Source organism: Conger conger, chromosome 3, assembly GCF_963514075.1.
Source record: "Conger conger chromosome 3, fConCon1.1, whole genome shotgun sequence".
NCBI classification, from domain to species: Eukaryota; Metazoa; Chordata; class Actinopteri; order Anguilliformes; family Congridae; genus Conger; species Conger conger.
Window position 1 is genome coordinate 43,644,807 of NC_083762.1, and position 20,372 is coordinate 43,665,178.

A 20,372-nucleotide genomic window follows, 5' to 3' on the forward strand; every position below is an offset into this window, starting at 1 on the left:
TCAATCTCAGGCTGTAGCTGAGCAGGAGATGGAGCTACATCCTGCTTACAGCTGCTTCAGGAGGCTTGTAATCTGTTCTTGTTAAAAGCACGATGACTAAGAAACCGCATGCCTTAGAGACGGCCGAGTCATCGCTCATTACCCGCCAGAAAGAGACTAATTGCTTTTCCCTCGGAAGAGAGCGATATCCAGTCCAGACAGGAAGAAGGGAGATGGCAGGGTTAGAGCGTTGGTCACGTGACCTCTCTGCCGTGTGGTATGGGAGCCAATGAGGGAGGAGCGCATGCACAGAGGCTGACATTAAGAGATAGCAGGGCCCAAACAGGGCCCACAGGAAAATGGCAGTGGAGACCAGGGGCTCATTCCAATGACCTGTTTTTCTCCTCTTGTTCTTTAACTTTAGCTCCTGACCCGGAAATCCATCGAGCTCTACCATCTTTAAGGACGTTCCAACCTGCCAGATGTTCCTTCTAGCAGCTAGAATTGGAAGTCCCAACCTTGCCTTTGAGCAAGGAAACATGAGCGTCCTTTATGGAAGTAACTTTTCGGAAAGCGTGACATATGAATGATCGACCTGTGGATTCACCTCTACCCATCTGCCACGTCTCTAACTGAAGTAGCCTTCAACTGAACTTGAATTTGAAGGAGCAAGGACATTCCATTTGCCCAATTAACATTTTCTCAATTTCCCCCGTCTTCACTTCTTTTTCTGGCCTCTTTTTCTAGCCTCTAGGTGAAGTAAGAAAAGGAGCCAGGAAAATAAAAAAAAGGATAAAAATAAGGATTGGAATGAGCCACACGTCACTGCTCCTTCCACGTCACCCACTTCCCTCTCCTCACCTCGTTCTCCGACGAGCTGGCTGACAGGAGCACCTCCTGGGCGTCAAAGAACTCGGACACCGACTCGGACATGGACAGCCTGCTCTCATTGGAGGCCTGCTGCGACAGGGGGATGCCCACGTGGATCTGTTTGCCAGGCTGAAAGGGAAAATGTGAATGTCAGGCGAATGTCAGGACGGCTTTCGTGTCGGTACTGCTACCTCCACGCCCAGGAGAGAGGGACTCGTTTCTACATCAGCGTCAGAGTCCTGTAGAGTGGCCTAATTTCTCCAAATTACTACAAGACCGCATTTACTTGAAGGAGCACTGTGTAATACTACTACAGAATATGTAATACAAATTAGAAAAATTTCAGGTCAACATAAAGCAAAATCTCTCTGTGGCTGGGGGTTGGATTCCCTGGTGTAGCACTGTCTGTACCGTGATCCTTCTCTATTTCTCCGTCTCAAGAAATATTTGGAATTTCTCTGGGCTGTAGGCTGCCTGCCACTGCTGTACCTCCTTATATCAGCCTGCTCTCGGTACATAAGGCCTTTCATAGCTTCTCACTGAAGTGCTGAAATAAGGAGAAAGTCATCCTTAAAGACAAGTTGAAACAGAAGTCCTTGAGTGGCCCAGCCAAAGCCCAGACTTAAATCCCGTAGAACATCTGTGGAGAGACCTCCAGTTCACAGACGCTTCCCATCCAATCTGATGGAGCTTGAGAGGATCTTCCAGGAAGAACGTGATAAACTGCCCAAATCCAGGTGTGCAAAGCTTGTAGACTTACTCAAGAAGACCCAAAGCTGTAATTGCTGCCGAAGGGGCTTCTGCATGAGGGTCTGATTACGTAAATGATATTTCAGTGTTTCATTTAAAAAATATTTTTGTTAATATTCTAAAAACATGTTTTCACTTTTTTATTATGGGTTATCGAGTGTAGATTGATGTACAATTTTATCCATTTAAAATTTACAACGCAATGTGTGCAAAAAGTGAAGGGGTCTGAATACTTTCTGAAGCTACTGTACTGATACAGACGTGTTCGTATAGGTATGAAGAATTTACTAAATTGAGGAGATAGTGAATTTTAAGTTCAGCTTGTCTTTAAACACCTCAGCTCGATGCAAACAAGCGCATGCTGAATGCCGTGTCTTCGGCCTCTGACATAACGAAAAAAGCTACACAAAGTGGAGTTCTACCACCGTCAATGTGAAAAACAGATCAGGCCCATTGATGCATGTGTATCGCAATTTCTTACATGTTGAGATACTGCACTTTAATGGCCACCCCATTCCCTCCTCCATTTATCTCAATGGTTGAGCCAACATGCATCATTAAAGGTCACGGGTCAAACTATAACAGCACTTTTATCGCATAAATCCGTCAAGATCAAAATCAATAGTAGGATAACAAATTGCACCCATAAAACATGAGACGCAATAAGTAATGCAAAAATATTTCAAGAAATCCATACATCCCATACCAGTCGATATATGCCGTGGGAGTGAAACAGAAAAGGCTAACAACACATTAATAGCGCTATTATTAGAGCTGCTAGACAGTGTGGCCTACCGTGGGAATATAATGCAAAACAGGGAAGATTCCCGCGTGCTAATACCAGACGGTAAGTGCTCTCAAGCTGACCCGCTCCCGATTAAAGAGCCGGCGTCGTTATTCTTACTAATCAGCAGATGCATGATGGATGAGGCTCACAAAGCCGATCGTTCAACACTCACCCACAGACGGCTTACTCCATAGACCGTTCGCCCCTGTGCACAAAGCTCAGCGCCTTTAAACTCCTCCGCCCCCCTGTTGCGCTGCTACAGCGCTGAGTTAGGCTGTGCCTCGTCCAGCACCTTCGCCCACGCCTCCCAGCTTACTGACGGAGAGGAGCGAATGGGGCAGCCGTAATTGATTAGGTACCTCGTCGGGGCTGGGGATTATGTTCACGCTGACCACCTGCTCGGACAGGACCGACTCGGAGTGGATGCGGTTAAGACGGGTTCGAAGCTCCGCGTTCTGGGTCAGCGCCTGAAAAGGGAAGAAGAAGATATTTATTGAACCCTTCCTCTGCATTTGACCCATCCTAGTTACTTAGGAGCAGTGGGCTGCTCCTATTATTCATTATTATTATTCCTTTATTTAAACAGGTGGTCTCATTGAGATCAAGATCTCTTTTTCAAGGATATAAAAAAAAAAAAAATCAACAGACAGCTTATTACCAAGGGCCCAACAGCTGTGTAGATCTCATCATGGCTACACTGGGGCTTGAACTACCAACCCTCTGGGTCCCAATCTTCGCCACTATGCTACAGGCTGCCCGCCGACCCCAAAAAAAGAGAAATCTTCCAAAGGAGCTTTGAAGGACTGTCTGATACAGTTTTTTGCTGTACACAGGCAAGCACACGTACAGACACGTACATACTATACACGGACATATACATGTACACACGTACAAACACACTCAGCATCAGTGCAAATCATGGGCCTATGAACCATAAAAATATGACAGCCAATTGACAGCTTTGATTAAGTGACCCATAAACTCCACTCTCCTACTGATCAGTACACAAAGCAGATTCATTATGGAAATACTGCTTTTCCCATACAGCAGGGTTCAGCAACCCATGGTACTCGAGGGCAAAGAACTGCTGGTTTTCCAGCCTCCCTTTACCTGTAAGTCAAATGCGAAGACAGTCCCTTCATCAGAGAGAAAAAAAAAACCAGGGATGGATTTGGATTCAATGATCCTTGCTATACAGCGCAGCTAACAGGTTTTCACTTTATTCACTTAAAACTGAATTTAGCAACCGCTTGCTAAGAGGGCAGAGAAGCTGCATTGGTATATATGAAATGTGTGCATACTGTATATTTGAACGTCTGGCATTCAAAAGTATGGTCATATTTTTTTCCTCAGAGGCCAGTATTGTATTCAAATCAAAGATGTGAAAAGCAATACATTACACAAAAACAATGCATAATTTACAATTTGCATAGACTGTACAAACTCTTCCATTTAATCACTGTGACGCCAAGAAAGCCCAACAGACTACAGATGACAAGCTTCAGTTTCCCTGACTTACTGAAGTGAAGTTAAAAGAAAGCACGGTACTCAGTTATTGTTTTTTTGTCTCCGATTCTCTCCATTTGTAAAATACAAATAAAGTGAGCAGTCATTGGGGATTCAATCTACATAGCTCTCAAACATCTAGCATTAAAACAAACTAAATGTATCATGAGACAGTAAATGTCACGGTCATGGATTCTGACATGGATTCTCCTCTCTTCTGGCCCCCCCTCCCCCCCCACCCCCCTCATCACTCACACCTGATGACTTTGTCTCCTTCTTTGAAAAGAAGGTCGATGCTATTCGCAATTCCTTCTCCCAACCCTCCACCCCTGCTGACCCTCCTACCCTCCCCAACTCCCTAACCTCCTTTTCTCCCCTCTCTGACGCCGACACGCTGAAACTCCTTACTTCCCACCGCCCGACCACCTGTCCTCTTGACCCCATCCCCTCTCCCCTCCTACAATCTATATCTGAGGACATTCTCCCTTTTCTCTCCTCTCTAATCAACACCTCCCTCTCTTCCGGCACCATGCCCTCTTCCCTGAAGAGGGCCAGAGTCACTCCCCTCCTCAAAAAACCTACTCTCGATCCCTCTGCCCTGAACAACTACCGGCCTGTCTCTCTTCTTCCCTTTCTTGCTAAAACCCTGGAACGGGCGGTCTGCTCCCAACTGTCCACTTATCTTCTCCACAACAATCTCCATGACCCCAACCAGTCTGGCTTCAAGAGTGGCCACTCCACTGAAACCGCCCTGCTCGCGGTCACTGAGGCACTCCACTCTGCTAAAGCAAAATCCCTCTCCTCTGTCCTCATCTTCCTCGACCTGTCGGCCGCCTTCGATACAGTCAACCATGAGATTCTGCTCTCATCGCTGTCTGGGATGGGTGTCACAGGTTCTGCACTCGCTTGGTTTTCCTCCTACCTCTCTGGTCGCTCCTACCAGGTGACTTGGAGGGGCGCACTCTCCGACCCTCAACCCCTACGAACTGGAGTCCCGCAGGGCTCGGTTCTTGGGCCTCTCCTCTTCTCGCTATACACCATGTCTCTTGGTTCTGTTATCTCTTCCCACGGCTTCTCTTATCACTCCTACGCTGATGACACCCAACTCTTCATTTCCTTCCCCCCTGACACCCAAATCACCACACAGATCTCTGCCTGCTTGGCTGATATCTCTGCATGGATGACTTCCCATCACCTGAAGCTCAACCTTGCCAAAACTGAGCTTCTCTACATCCCTGCTAAGTCCTCTCCGTCAATCGACCTCTCACTGACTGTGGAGGACTTTGTAGTTTCCTCCTCCCGTACGGCAAAGAATCTTGGGGTGACTCTTGATAACTGCCTCTCCCTGGCTCCACAAGTATCCTCCACTGCCAGAACCTGCAGGTTCTTCCTGTTTAATATACGCCGCATCCGTCATCTCCTGACGGAGAAAGCCACCCAGCTCCTAGTCCAGGCGCTCGTCATTTCCCGCCTGGATTACTGCAACTCCCTCCTAGCCGGTCTCCCAGCGTGCGCCATCAAGCCCCTCCAGCTGGTCCAGAATGCTGCAGCCCGCTTGATCACCAGTCAGCCCAGGTCGGCTCATGTCACCCCGCTTCTCATTGGCCTCCACTGGCTTCCTATTGCCGCACGCATCCGATTCAAGGCCCTAGTGTTGGCATTTCAGGCTGCTAAGGGGACTGCCCCACATTACATACAATCCCTGATCACTCCCTACTCCCCAGCTAGACCACTCCGGTCTGCCAGCTCTGGTCGCCTTACGATTCCCTCTCTACGGGCACCTGGCGGTCGAGCTGCACGTTCACGCCTGTTTTCCGTTCTGGTTCCTCAGTGGTGGAATGACTTGCCTACCACTGTCAGGACAGCAGAATCCCTCCCCCTATTTCGACGCAGACTCAAAACACACCTCTTCAAACTCTACCTTAGTCCCCCCTCCTGATTTACCCTGCCCCCCCCTTCTGATACCCCTATCCCTGTCTAACCCCCCCCCCAAAAAAAAAAAAAAAAAAAAAAAAAAAAAATTGCACTTATGATGACGACTATATGTTTAGAACAGCAGTCCAGGTGTATTTTTCTAGTTCTGGATGTGATGCTTCGACTTGTGGTAGAACCTATGCACTTGTAAGTCGCTTTGGATTAAAAGCGTCTGCCAAATGACTAAAATGTAAATGTAAAATGACATCTTAATGCACAAAATCCATAACAGTAAAAGTTATTTATTCTCAGAAGCCACAGATGGAATATGTTATAGAATTATAGGGCTTGACATTTACCCTATATCAGTTGATTGATATCTGTACACAGCCCCAATTGGTTCAGCCTTTGACCCCTTGGATAAAAGCGCAATATAAATACAGTCCATTTACCATTCCATTTACTAAAAGCCGGGAATACTAAGGTGACGATCGGCTGACAACACTGGGGGGCTGAGCTCCGGGGTACAGTTGGCTTGGTGTCCCGATTCAAGAAAATCAATTGGGGACCTCTTGGGTCAGCCCTTCAAGCAAGTTACCATGCAGTACCCTCCTCAAAAATCCAGCTATGCTAGCTTGACCAGCTTCAAAATTGATAAGGTGGTTTAGCTGGGTATGCTGGTAGCTTGTCTGAGCTGTTTCAAAACATATCTTGAACTGGTTAAATTATGTCCAGCTGGGAGCTGGTCTGAACTGATCAACCAGCTACCAGCGGTTTCAAAACCTAGTTGAGCCGTTTTTTTCAGCTCTGAGTTCTGACGTGGGAGAAAGGGCGTGGGGCGGTAGTGGAAGACAACCCTGCAGCAGCACTTCCAAAACACACCGTGATCGATCTGATCTACCTCATTGATTAGACAAACATTTGTTTACCAGTGGCCAAGAATCGCTGAGTCATCATTTGCCACTCCCCAACTGAAATGCGGTCTCTGTGGTTTGTATTCTACCACTGTATCACAGGAGTAACTGTTCTAACATGCAAACAGGGTTCTTGAAATCTGACATTCTTTTCCCCTCTAGTTTGCGACACAAATTCCTGAAGGCACCCTGTGCTTGTTGCTCTAGCAACCATGACCTAACCCACATGGAACGCCTCCTACACTTTCTCCGCGACTGCCTGCGCAGTGTGACCCCTTCGTCAGAGAGCTGGAACAGGTTGTTCCTGACCAGTTCCCAGAGACCCCCCCCTGTTATCAGCCAGCTCATGAGCGTCCAGCAGTGTATTACCAGCAAGAGGGCAGTTTGGGTCACCTGGGGTGTGCCCGGCTCACCTGTGATAAAGACCTCCTCAGGGTCATAATCTGGGCCGTCTGCTCCGGCTGCTCTTGCTCAGAGAGGAGCTCTTTGATCTTCTCTTTTTCGATGGCGACTGTGTTGAAGGCCGACTTCAACAGAGAGTGAACTGCAATGGAAACCGTGAGGGGTGTAAAGAAGCAAAGCATTCTGAAGCAGCTAAAGCGCAAAGCATAAAACAAAACCCTCCCTCCCTGCAGTGCAAAGGAACTAAAAATAAGTCAGTCTTAACAAGTATCTTGGTCTTATATTTAGACTTAAATAATATGTCTATTACCTTTTTTGCTAAATGAGACAAAAAACCTTGAAAGTTTGACTCATTTCAAGATTTACCAATGAGGGAGGGAATTGTCAAGCAAACGGTATCTTAAACCAAGCTAATATTTTGTACTTGAAAGGAAAAAAGTACCTTAAGTGTTATCACAAGACTAAAAACGCTTGTTAAAACAAATGTTTTGCAGTGTGGGGACGACAGTGCAATCGCGTGTCGCTGTAGGGGGCTCACGGACAGAACCAGGGTTCGGGTCGAGCCGATACCTTTCTGAGCGATGAGGCAGAAGTCCTCCTGCAGCTTGATGTAGCTGGCGGCAGATTCGATAGCGTCGGCTAGGCGGGTCGTGGGGGTCTGGAAGTCACCCAGGTCAGCGCACAGGTTGGGGTTGGATGAGTGCAGACGCATTGGCGACATGGTGGCGCTCAGAGGGACCTTGAGGAGGAAGGGAGACCAAGATGCTTTTACTCAACCGTTAAAAACCGACATGTCAGTGAGCAAAAGAGGATCAGTGTTCAAGAGGAGGACTGGATGGTTTCTCAAGCGTTCAGATCTTTTAAATCTCAAACGGGCACATTGGTTAAAGACACTCTTTTCCACATTGAAACATTGGGAATTGTGGCCAGATAATAGCTCCCCACATGCTCACACTCGGGATCGTGACAAAGCAGAGAGAACCTGATTCAAGAAGAGACGTGAATTATGTATTTACATTTTTGAATAGGAGTAATATTTTAATATGTAAATTTAACATGTACAATTTCTCATGTCCTTCAATGCACAAAATACCTAACTTTATTTAAGATGACAACAGGTGACTTGAACAAAAAAAACAATAATTACTCCTGTTTCTTTGAGCCACTCGCATTCCAGGTTGGATATTTCTGATCTTTTTTCATGATAATATTTACACAGCCTTTGGTGGCATTGTGAGCTTCAAAGAGAAAGCGCTTAATTTGAAAAGCTGAAAATTAGATGTCACACTCTAGCTAGCTTGCTCAACATGAGTTAATTCAAATGGAAATTGCTCCGGTGTTTTATTTTATTTTGTATTAGCTGGTGAAGCAAAAATGCGTCCCAAGGATGCAGCATTGCATTAGCGCGACCACTGTCAAATAGAAAATTCTGTGAAATTAAAGTCAATCATCACAATACATGTTATTTGGCTGATGCTTTTATCCAAAGTGACTTACAGTTGATTAGACTAAGCAGGAGACAAACATCCCCTGGAGCAATGCAGGGTTAAGGGCTTTGCTCAAGGTCCCAATGGCTGTGCAGATTGTGGCTACACCGGGGTTCGAACGACCGACCTTGCGGGTCCCAGTCATTTACCTTAACCACTACGCTATAGGCCGCCTGTCAGGCCTGTAGCGTAGCTGACAATCAGTTGACTTTGGGCATAAATGTTACTTAATTATGCTTGTTCAGAAATCTAACACACAACCTCGTTGTTTCACATTTATGGCTAGCATTGTTCAATGGCACTAGCCATCCATTCTTTCACTCAATCTCTCTATTAAACGTTACTATTATTGGGTCAAAAACGCTACACTGGCTGCCTGCATATGAGTACAGTAACACTCAGGACAATAATCATTACATATTTGGTAACCATATGTTTAATCATATCATGGTACATTGCAGGCAGTAATCTATACATTTTGCTGAAGTAGAACTTGATTTTGTTGCATTGTAGCATAACCTGTAAAATGACCATCAGGGTTGGGAACACGGTCACTGTATAGGCTATTTCCTAGCAGCAATGCATCTATATAGCAGCTGGGCTATAGCTATGCAGTGAAGAGACAAGCGTGCAAGTGTCTGAATGTTGATATCATAAACATAAAGCAAATTTTGTTTCGTTTGATCATATGAATTTAAAAAATAAAAAATAACACCAATGTGGTGGGTGACTACGGCGACTAGGCTGGCAGTGAGTGTTAAATTCAGACCCTGACCTCAACGCTATTCAAAGAAAGCACTTTCTATTTTAAGTAAGAAATTAGTCCAGAATATGTGTTCTAAGGCCTCTGATTCAGTCTATGGTTCTCATGATTATGCATGAGAAAGTGAAGCAAACAGATGTAGGATCCAAAATGAGAAGAAACAAAAAAGGTGCTTTATGTGCATTTTGAATTGTCAGCTTAATCAATGGGAGTTCGGGTGGTTTGGTAATGTCACTCTCCTGAAATGGGATTCCGAATCTTCACACCCTGAGCATGGCCTGTCATGTCAACGCTTAAACAGAAGCACTACACAGAAAGAGGGAGAGCGCACATTTCATTCACTTTCATTTCCAAGGCATCTGTATTCAGAAAATACACACTCACAGTGAAGTGAGCTCACTCAAATGCACACTCACAGTGAAGTGAGCTCACTCAAATGCACACTCACAGTGAAGTGAGCTCACTCAAATGCACACTCACAGTGAAGTGAGCTCACTCAAATGCACACTCACAGTGAAGTGAGCTCACTCAAATGTACACTCACAGTGAAGTGAGCTCACTCAAATGCACACTCACAGTGAAGTGAGCTCACTCAAATGCACACTCACAGTGAAGTGAGCTCACTCAAATGCACACTCACAGTGAAGTGAGCTCACTGAAATGCACTCACAGTGAAGCAAACTCACAAAAATGCTTTGACGCATGTGCAGAACCTTATTGTATTTTGTGCAGTACTTAAATTCAAAACTCCACATCTTCAGTGGTGCCTTCATGTTAATGTGATGAATTTTGTTCAGCTTGAATTTATGGCCACTATTTACATTTTCATAATAAATGAAAAGAAGTTTTATATTTTACACTTTTCCCGGCTGTACTGAAAATGTCAGAACAGAGGTATTTACCGAACCAAGATTTTTAAAAATTATTTTCTTATTTAATTTTTTATATTGGAATACTTTCATTTATTTTGGAGTCTATTAATGTTCATATTTATTATGTTCATGTTCAAAAATACTGCATATTTCTCTTTTGTAGTCCTTTTTATTATCTGTTCATCTAATTTAAGATTACTTTGAGTCCATTATTAACAGCACCCCACCTACGCATCCACTTCAAAGACATGAGGGTCTGAACATCGCTCTGTTTAAAGATTCTGGGGAGAACCCAGAAACACACACACACACACACACACACACACACACACAAAATTGGACTCAATCAACCAGCAAAGCGAAGGCACTTGAAAGCAGATAGAATTATCCAACTGCTCTCTCCCTCCATCTGCAGGTGCCAATTATTTCTGCTAGCTTAACCAATATTCCACCAGCATTACAGAGGAAACCAAACCAGCATGTACAAATAAATATGGTGTTGACACCACACAGAATGGACCAAATATGAAATTTCATGCTGTACAAGTGATGTGCCCTGTGATAAGCAAATCAAATACACAGAGTATCAGCTTTTAACCTCTCATATTTCCTTTCCACTGATGACTCATGTTTTCATGGGAGATCAGTGATAAAATGGCAGTGACAACTAGCAAACTGTGGAGGGAATAAAACATCCAAATCATCTTAAAACTATGTTTATAAAAAGGTGAAATATGAGTGCCCATTTGGTAACCTTTGAGGACTATTGATGCCAAAATGGAACACAAAACTAAATGGATAAATTAAAATAAAATGAAAAAATTTGTTTCCGCATTTTATTATTTATATCCTTATGTAATTATCTCAGGTTTGTCCAGGTATGTGGACACTGCTTTAATGGGTGATGTTGACTAGATTGGTTGAATTTTACAGACCCTTCAGTCAGGATCAGTTGAATTTGTAGAATGAGAGCCGTTGATTAGAGACCAGGGGCTCAATCTTGCACTCGGTGCAACATGGCTGTAAACGCAAGTGCAAGTGTTATTGCTAGTTGTGTGTATATATGAGTGGGAAATTTTCATTTACAAAAACACTCATTTCAGTACCTTGAGGGCATTTTTCAAAACTATAAACACTTTTTCAATTGCTTGGATACAATATACATAAAGAAAAATAATTTGATCACTGAACCAAATCACTTGTTCACAATGACTCAACTTAACTTTCAAAGTATTAGCATTTAAAAATGAAATACACACATTACATTTGAAAATACTGTCTTTTGATTCATTACAATGCATCTAACTACCAACTACCACGGTAGAGGACAGTTTCACTGCAGTTCAGGATTTTTTCCCCCCACTTAGTACCTATATCATTTTGTTGCTATGATTACAGTTTTTTTACAATTGCTAAAAACTTCTTCAAACTCCTTCCAGTCCACAATATTGGGAACACTCTGTTCCTGGTTATGAAGAATGCCCTCGTTATCCTCCGGAGGTAATAAAAAAAACAAAAAAAACAATTGTAATTATTAGGTCGGATGTGAAATAGGTTGGATGTCACCCAGCAAGTGTCAGCACAGGGGACATGTATCGACCACCACTTGTGGTCTTCCTAAAAGTGGAGCCACTCTAAGCCATAAAAGGCGGCGTGCATGAAACTATGATATTTTTGCTCTCAAAAAATACATAGGCCTAAATGATCTTATCGACTTGCTAGCTTATTTTGTAAGCGGCCGCTTCCCCGTGTTCTGTTCGGATATGTTTCAAATGATTCTGATCTAATTACTGTTGCCATATTATTGTAGCCGAGTTTGAGCTGAAAACAAAGATATGAAACACTTCGGAAAATACAGTCTTTCCATCCATTACAATGCATCTAACTACCAATGTATCAAACATTGGTATAATACTAAAAATTATAATTAAGTGTAACATTACTCCGAAAGCACAGTTTTATGAAAACAGATTACTTCCATGTTTAGATCATGAATGTTTTAGGATAAATAAATCTATTGACAACAATTACTTTGGAACAGGATCAATTTTACCACATTACCATCACCATCTTTTGTCACAGGGGTTTTGAACCTAACTGACACGCATGTTTGAGCTGGTGGTCAAATGACTGATGATTGATTTTACATAGTGTTAAGAGCAGAAGTAAGGATGTGTATCCACCTGCACCAACATAGTGACAACATTGAGCAATCAGATGATCCGTGTTAGAATAGAGATCAAGCAGTGAGAGGAGGAGGAAGAGGTGGAGTTGATCAATGGAATGGCAGACGACAAGTACTCCTTCAGAGATGTGACCTTGTTTCTCGTCTTCGAGGTGGGGGGGGGGGGGTTGTCCTGGTAAAGGACAGTGTCTTTCTCTGCAGTTCAGGATTTGTTTCCCACTTTGTACCTATAATTTTGTTGCTATGATTACAGTTTTTTACAATTGCTAAAAATTCACTTTTTCAAAACTCTCCATACAACACTCTGCATCAACATGCAGCTTGTCAGTTCATTTCATTCACAAAACTACAAAACCACTGTGAACATGTCTCAAAGGAAAAGCACCAGCACTAGAATTGTTTGTGTTAATCATAGAACAATAATCTAAAAAACAACTAACAACCAGTGGCATTACAGTCAATGCACTATTTTCTGTTGGTGATTTTCAAATTGGACTGTAGAAATGTATCGTTTTGGTGGTTCAGCCTGATTTTTTTGTAAAAGCAATGACAAAATAATTCAGTTTGGTCCACATACAGTGATCTTGTGCTAACTGTGAAAAGTTCTAAAAAAAAAAAAATATTTTTTGCAAGTTTGCAATTGTAGTTAAAAAAACCCAAAAAACAACAGCTGTGAACCAAACCCACAGTATGTTATAAATTTTCATTTTTATTTCAATGATTCCATTCTCTTATACTGTTTCCACTATTCCCTTTATTTAGAACCACAAAAAGACCATATTGAAACATGTATCAAGTATTTTACATGCTATAGTAAAGTATTGTAAAAACAACTAAACAGTGTTATAGGTATCTTTTGTGTGGGCGATCTAAACAAATGTTCCTATTGTATTTCATGAAAAATGAGGAATTTGCACCCATGAGTTTGGAAGTGCAAGATTTCTTCAAAGATGCATGTTGTAACACAGGCGAACAAGTGCTTACCATTTTGAGTGTTGTGTCTAAGGTTTTGATTGAGCACAAGCTTGTGAGATTATGGTCGAAGTGATTGTAAAAAAAACTGTAAAATAAAACATTACATTGCTATTTTACGCATTTCATTTTCATTTCAATTTTGGCCGTGATATGCTTCCATAACTATTTAATCTTAGTTAATGTCAGCTATGAACTACTGACAGCCACTCATATATTAGGCTACTGGTACAATGATGAAGTGCTTCATACAAAACATAATACAAAAGCACTTAGTAGCTCTTGGCTGTCTAAATTGCTAATGCCACCATGCTTCACCATTGGAATGGCATGAACCAGGTGATGAGCAGTGCCTGGTGTTCAACAGATATAGTGCTTGGAATTCTGCCCAAAGAGTAAAATTTTTGTCTCATCAAACCAGAGATTCTTTTTCCTTGTGTTTTTTGCTGTTTAGCAAACTCCAAGCAGGCTTTCATATGCCTTTTACTGAAGAGTGATGTCCGTCTAGCCACTCTACCATAAAAGCCTGATTGATGGAGTGCTGCTGAGATGGTCGTCCTTCCAGCAGGTTCTCCCATCTCTGCAGAGGACTTCCAAAGCTCAGTAAGAGTGACGGTTGGGTTCTTGGTCACCCCCTGACCAAGGCCTTTCTTGCCTAATTACTCAAGTTTGGCTGGACAGCCAACTCTAGGAAGAGCCCAGGTGGTTCCAAACTTGTTTGATTTCAATTATTGAGGGCTCCGTTCTCCTGGGAATACTCAAAGCTTTAGAAATTAATTTTGTATTTATTTAACTACTTATGAATGTATTTATTTCATTTTTGGCACCAATAGTCCTATATATTTCACTGTGAAAAAGTTTATATGAAAGTGCTCTATGAAGCTTATTATAATTATTTACTACTATAACTGCAGATTAATCACACGAAGTTAGTTGCTAGTTAGTATTCTCTGAACATCCATGAACATACTTATAGACTGAGATCAGAAATCAAAATGTTTTGGGATCTCCAAAACCACAGAGGTGTGTCACAGGAGTGTTTTCTCAGTAGAAACAGAAGGCTGGAGGCAGTGGTTCTGACAGACAAAAGTGACCCTGTATCTAAGAGACAAAGCCGAGACAAAGCCAGTGACAATGAGGAAATTCTGTACCTGCAGTTGCATTTTTGCATCTTTGCTCACGCTTTTGGTTCTCCATCTTCTGCTTGCACGCTTGTCTTTCTTTGACATATCTATGCAATTAGCCTACATTACACAGATGGATGAAGAGATGGTTAATAAGACAAAAACTTGAGTGGTGTCTCTGCACCACTCCTCCTCAGCAAGTCATGGTTGGCAAGAAATGGCTTAGCAATGTTAAGCAGTGAAATGAAAAACTGGCAATATCAACATGTAAAGCATCAGAGTAAAAGTAAAGTCGAATTGTTTCTCCTTCTTGAACGTGTCGTAATTGATCACAGCAGCGCTTGAGAATGTGACCTAACTGCTAATGACTTGTAACTGCAGTATGAAGGCCGCTTTATAGTCTAGCAACAGTGTGTCGTTCGAATGAAATCGTAGAATGTTCATGAACATTCTATTGTCGCACGACATAGACTGTGGTTGTTGTCCCGAGCAAAAAGTATAAACGTAAGTATTGGCGTATGTCACCAAGAGTATAAATCAAATGTTGCTGCGACCAGCGGCATCCATCTTTGGGCGCAGTGATGCCCTGTCGCTGGACTATAAACTGGCCTTTATCCACACTAATAACTATCTACAGTATCTACGTTGCTCCTTCAACGTTTAGGGTACACAGAAAAATGAAACGTCATTTGAGGTGTCCACACAATCAGAGGTCCTACACCAGCATCAGGTTCTTGGCTGCACGTCTACCCCTCCCCCCCCACCTCCCCCCGTAGAGGCATCCTGGGAGTGTGACTGCTGTGTTCCTGTGGTGGCAAGGAAGGAACCCCGCTCTCTCAGCCCTGCGGCTGGCCTACCTGCATGTCGGAGAAGTTGGGCGCTGACTGGGTCCTCTGTAGGATCTCCAGACTCTGCAGTAGCCTGCTGAGCTCCATCAGACTGGACTGGCAGTTTGCAAGCTCTGGAGACAAACACAGTGTGCTGAAGGGGCAGGGACATATTTTGTTGCTGACTTCGATCACAGGTCATCACAATTTTATTTATTTTTTTTACTTTCTCAAAGGTTCCAAGGGATCAGGGCTGGCCAACTCTGGCCCTGGAGACCCACATAACTGCTTTTTTTTTATTTATTTCCACACTAAAAGGAAAACAGGTCCACCTAAAGAACGCAGTCAGGTGAGTTCACTCTATAATCAGTTAGGCACTGAATAACAACAAAACCAGACATTTTCTTTCCATTATCTTGAACGGTAAAGATTACCAGCTGATCCCAGGTTATGAATTCTAACTACCCTATTCAGGGAGAAATGAGATCCACTTTTAAAGATCATGTAATTATTGCTGTTGTAATATCCTATAAAATTAGCATGAAATGAAAATGGAAGTGCAGAGAGATGTATTTCTTTGGTAAATTATTTTGGCATTTTCTCTGCATTTCCACATCTCTCAGGACTTTCCAGAAGGTGTGTAACATGTTTTAAAAGGACTGCAGAAACCTGCAGTCTTTATTAGCAGGTTCTGGCCCCAGGCCGGGCTGGACGAAGCGGGCACTCACCCTCGGCGCACTTGTCCATCTCCTCAGACTCCTGGAGCCAGGCTGCCACCTTGCTCTGGCCGTTGCTGTAGGAGGCTGGCAGGCTACTGCTGCTACTGGGCCTGGCCTGGGACAAGGGAGGGAGACCTAATTTTCTACCATCAAAATTAAATTAAATTATGAAATTAAACACTATCTAAATATATTATTATTATGGCCCAGCAGTTCTAATTTCCCAATAAATCAGTAGTTGAATATCTTAATTGCAGTATGCTATAACCAAGAAATAATGACAACTTGGCAGAGCAACTGTTGCTAAAACAAAATAAAAGCACAAGTCCATCGTTAATTCACAACAATGTCATGGCATACTTAAAATAAACTGAACTCTCAAATCTCCTTCTGAGGGGGAAAAAGTGTCACCCATTGGAGGCTTAGTATGGCAGTTGCCTCTTGCACACATTTCAAGTGTTATTATTTTGTCTCCAATAGCATAGAACCCCGAATATTTCCAAAAGGCACTCCTGAAGTGTGGTGGAGTTACAATGTTCCTTGACTCCATTCGGAATGTACAGCCTACATGCTACACAGACAGGACAACCCAGACATGAACTTTAGGTTTAGGCCACCTAACAGTATACCGTCCAGACAAAACAATAACATGGCTTGTTGTTTATCTGTTTCTTTGATATTGAGTCCTACCATAAGCACAACGCAGATGAGCACAGAGAGCAAAACGGCCCCTTCTTTCACCTAGGCAATGGGATTACAAGTTTGAACCCTTTTGCAGAGATTCAAATATGTTTGATTATCGGACATAAGTGACAGCCCTACTGTGCCCCACTTGGGAATCAAATCCGTGAGTTACAAGTCCAGTTCCCTAAATATTCCCAATAATTGCATTGTACTCTCCTAGGGTTCACATTATTGAAGGTCAACCACACAGTCAAAAGCTACTGTAAGCAGTGACATGGATACTTCCCAGTTGCAAAATGTACAGGACCAGGGGCTTGTTTCACAAAGCAAAATTACTGAGTTAGCCAGATAATAGCAAAAAGTAAAACTCTTTTTACTTCTGTCCATGTTCCAGAAAATCTGTGAACATCCCTTTTTATGCATAGTCCCAGTCCTCCCATTTTAGGGGACCAAACGTAATTCCACGGTTGGCTTCTCAGCTATTTTTGATTAGTCAAGTGCTCAAAAGATTGAACAAGAGGGCAGAGCCAGTTTGCGGGAATCCTCTTGCAGATGTCCCCTGGATGGGGTGGACTAATGGCATCTCATTTACTCACAGAATTTCCTCAAGCTGTTCAGGCATAGCATTTTGCATGACTTTGGGAAATAATGCATGGAGCTGAGCAAAATGCTAATTCAGACCTAGAGAACCTTAATGAACCTTAATAAGGGCAGCAGAAGCGTGGGGGGCAGGGACCTACCTTTGCTTCGTGGGCTGTGGTGGGGACAGGCTGGGGGGACTCTGCGACAGGCGGAGGAGGGAATGTGCGGAGGGACGCATCACGGGGCGAGCGGACGATCTCGTTCTGACGGTACAGCCGATGGTGCCGCAGCTTGGAGACCCAGGCGTCGAACAAGTCCGGAGACTTCACCTGGATGGTGGAGAGGACAGCACCTCAATATACCGCTTCAGGGGCAAACACACACACACACACACACACACACACACACACACACACACACACACACACACACACAGAGGCGCACACACAGAGAGGGCACCAGAATGATTTGCAATGTACCAAAAGAAATAAATACATAAATTCCATTCTCTCACTCGCATAGCTTAGCGTATACTAGCTTGTCTACAACTGCCATCCAGCTCACGTGGCGCTTTGTGCTTTTGCTTCAGAATTTAAAGGGCCAGCTATAAAGAGCCCGATCTGAACCAAGCCTGTATAAAATGACAGGATTAGGACCCGACACTTGCGCACTACATACATCGACACACACACACAAATACACATGCATGCATTCATTCATAAACATGTGCACACACACATACTGTAGACACAGGCTCAAACACACAGGCATGTATATATTAGCTCAAGCGAGCACATGCACACACATGTACACACACACACACACACACACACACACGCGCATGTACGTACGTACCTTAAGGTGGTAGATGTGCTCCTCTGTATCCAGGTCAATTCGACGGGCCCGTTTCTTTATTGACATCACCGACAGACCAACATCAATGCTGCCATGCAGCTTGCCTTTCTGGATCTTAGAGTGAAGTTAAAGGTTACAGCCAGCATGCTAAAGGCCATGTAAAACCACTGTGACTGGGGTACAGCATATTCATGGATGACATGAGCTGTTATCTTCGAGCTTGAGCAATTATAGAATCTGTCAAAGGAAAATGTACAGCTCAAAAATGACTTTTTCTAACGCAAAAAAAATAAAATCGACAAAGGTGAAAACAGTAATTACCGAATCCTCTATATCACTGCCTGGTTGCCTAATAAGGAGAATAATTGCATTTTGGCTAATTAAAGCAAGCACGATGGTACAGCAACTGTAAGAAAATTGTCAGATTTCCCATGGGTAGCACAACTACTTTAAATTAAGCACACTGTACTTGAAACACACAATGGGTTTATTTAGCATCATCTTCACTCATTTCAAACCAGTGATTGGAAACTGCAGTTTTTCAGGAGGTGTCACTGTCAAAATACTTAGACTGCACTGTATGAACATGTGTGTGAATTTTTGAAAATGTCTTAAAAAAAGCTTTATGGATTTGCATGTTGCCCAATACTGCTTTATTCAGTCCTTCAGAATAGTTCAAGTGACTGTAAAGGTAAATCCATGAATGGATTCAGACTACATTGTATGGGGTTATTATGATTTGTATTAAACATCATCAAAATTAGATAAATTGAATGCATTGCAATATTGACCTATATCAGTCAAAACATTTCCATATATCCCAATGTGGGGATTACCTGGGTGGAGTTATTACCAAAGTCTGAGCTAATGGGTCCAAATAATTTCATGACATCATAAATGACCTGACCTAATGGCCAATAAATGTTTTAGTCTCATTGCATATCTCCTCCCATGGTTTAACAAGATTTGTATGTACAGCTCCGGAAAGAATTAAGAGACCACGCCAAATCTTTCTTAAATCAGCATCTCTATATGTATGGCAGCCATTCCATTCCAGTGTCTGTTCCAACACAAGCACACCTCATTCTACATAATGAGGTACTGATTCGGTGATCGCCTAAACCAAATCTCATTTAATGAGGAAAAGTATAAAAACCACTGCGGTGGTCATCACTATCCTCTTGCAATAGAACCAGCTGCATGGCAAAAAACAGTGCTAGTAGTGCCTCAAATGTAATTGGAATAAAAATAAAAATAAACTATTGACCATGGCAAAGGACTTGAAAAGAAAGGTCTTGAGTAAGGAAAAGAATGGTTCAATTCTGGCTTTACTGGCAGAGGAATACAGTGAGCATAGGTTGCTTCCCTTCTTAAAGTTTCAAAGAAGGCTGTTAATAAGAACAAGGCCAAGCAGGGACAACAATGCTACAGACCGGCAGAGGGCAAAAACAACTCTCTACTGACCAAGATGACCGGCAACCTGTTTGAATGTCACTCAACAACCGTACAACCGATGATATCATCTGACCTACAAAAAGGATGGCAAACGGCAGCTGGGGTGAAGTGCACGGCAAGGACAGTTTGAAACGGGCTCCTAGGGCCAGGGCTGAAGTCTTGCAAAGCTAGAAAAAAGCCCTTCATCAATGAGAAGCCAAGAATAGCCAGGCTGAAGATTGTGAAAGACTATAAGGATCAGACCGTAGAGAACTGGAGTAAGGACGTCTTCTCCGATGAGTCCAATTTTCAGCTTCGTTCAACACCTGATCATCTAATAGTTAGAGACCTGGAGAGGACTACAAGTCACAGTGTCTCGCACCCACTGGAGGATTGGTGATGATCTGGGGTGCTTCAGCAAGGCTGGAATCGGGGAGATTTGTCTTTGTGAAGGACGCATGAATCAGGTTATAGTGGAAAAAATTGCTTCCTTCTACTCCGATAATGTTCCCCAACTCTGAGGATTTCCAGCAGGACAACGCTCCATGTCACACAGCCAGGTCAAGGTGTGGATGGAGGACCACCAAATCAGGACCCTGTCACGGCCAACCCAATCTCCAGACCTGAACCCCATTGAAAACCTCTGGAATGTGATCAAGAGGAAGATGGATGGGGCACAAGCCATTAAACAAAGCCAAGCTGCTTGAATTTTTGCGCCAGGAATGGCATAAAGTCACCCAACAGCA

General features: G+C 43.1%; 1 protein-coding gene across 2 annotated transcripts in view; it reads right to left on the bottom strand.

The window, feature by feature from the left end:
- The window catches only part of osbpl6 (oxysterol binding protein-like 6), a 64,066-nt gene that overhangs the window by 15,384 nt on the left and 28,310 nt on the right, over positions 1-20,372 (bottom strand). Inside the window, exons 5-13 of one of the 2 annotated variants that reach the window (XM_061234269.1) lie at positions 18,193-18,306; positions 17,496-17,666; positions 16,081-16,186; positions 15,383-15,486; positions 14,553-14,645; positions 7,693-7,861; positions 7,134-7,264; positions 2,746-2,853; positions 841-978 (exon numbers count right to left, since the gene is read on the bottom strand). In XM_061234269.1, the coding sequence (XP_061090253.1) occupies positions 841-978; positions 2,746-2,853; positions 7,134-7,264; positions 7,693-7,861; positions 14,553-14,645; positions 15,383-15,486; positions 16,081-16,186; positions 17,496-17,666; positions 18,193-18,306 (1,134 nt within the window). The remainder of the gene's footprint in view (positions 1-840; positions 979-2,745; positions 2,854-7,133; positions 7,265-7,692; positions 7,862-14,552; positions 14,646-15,382; positions 15,487-16,080; positions 16,187-17,495; positions 17,667-18,192; positions 18,307-20,372) is intronic. The other variant, XM_061234270.1, reaches the window with a different exon arrangement.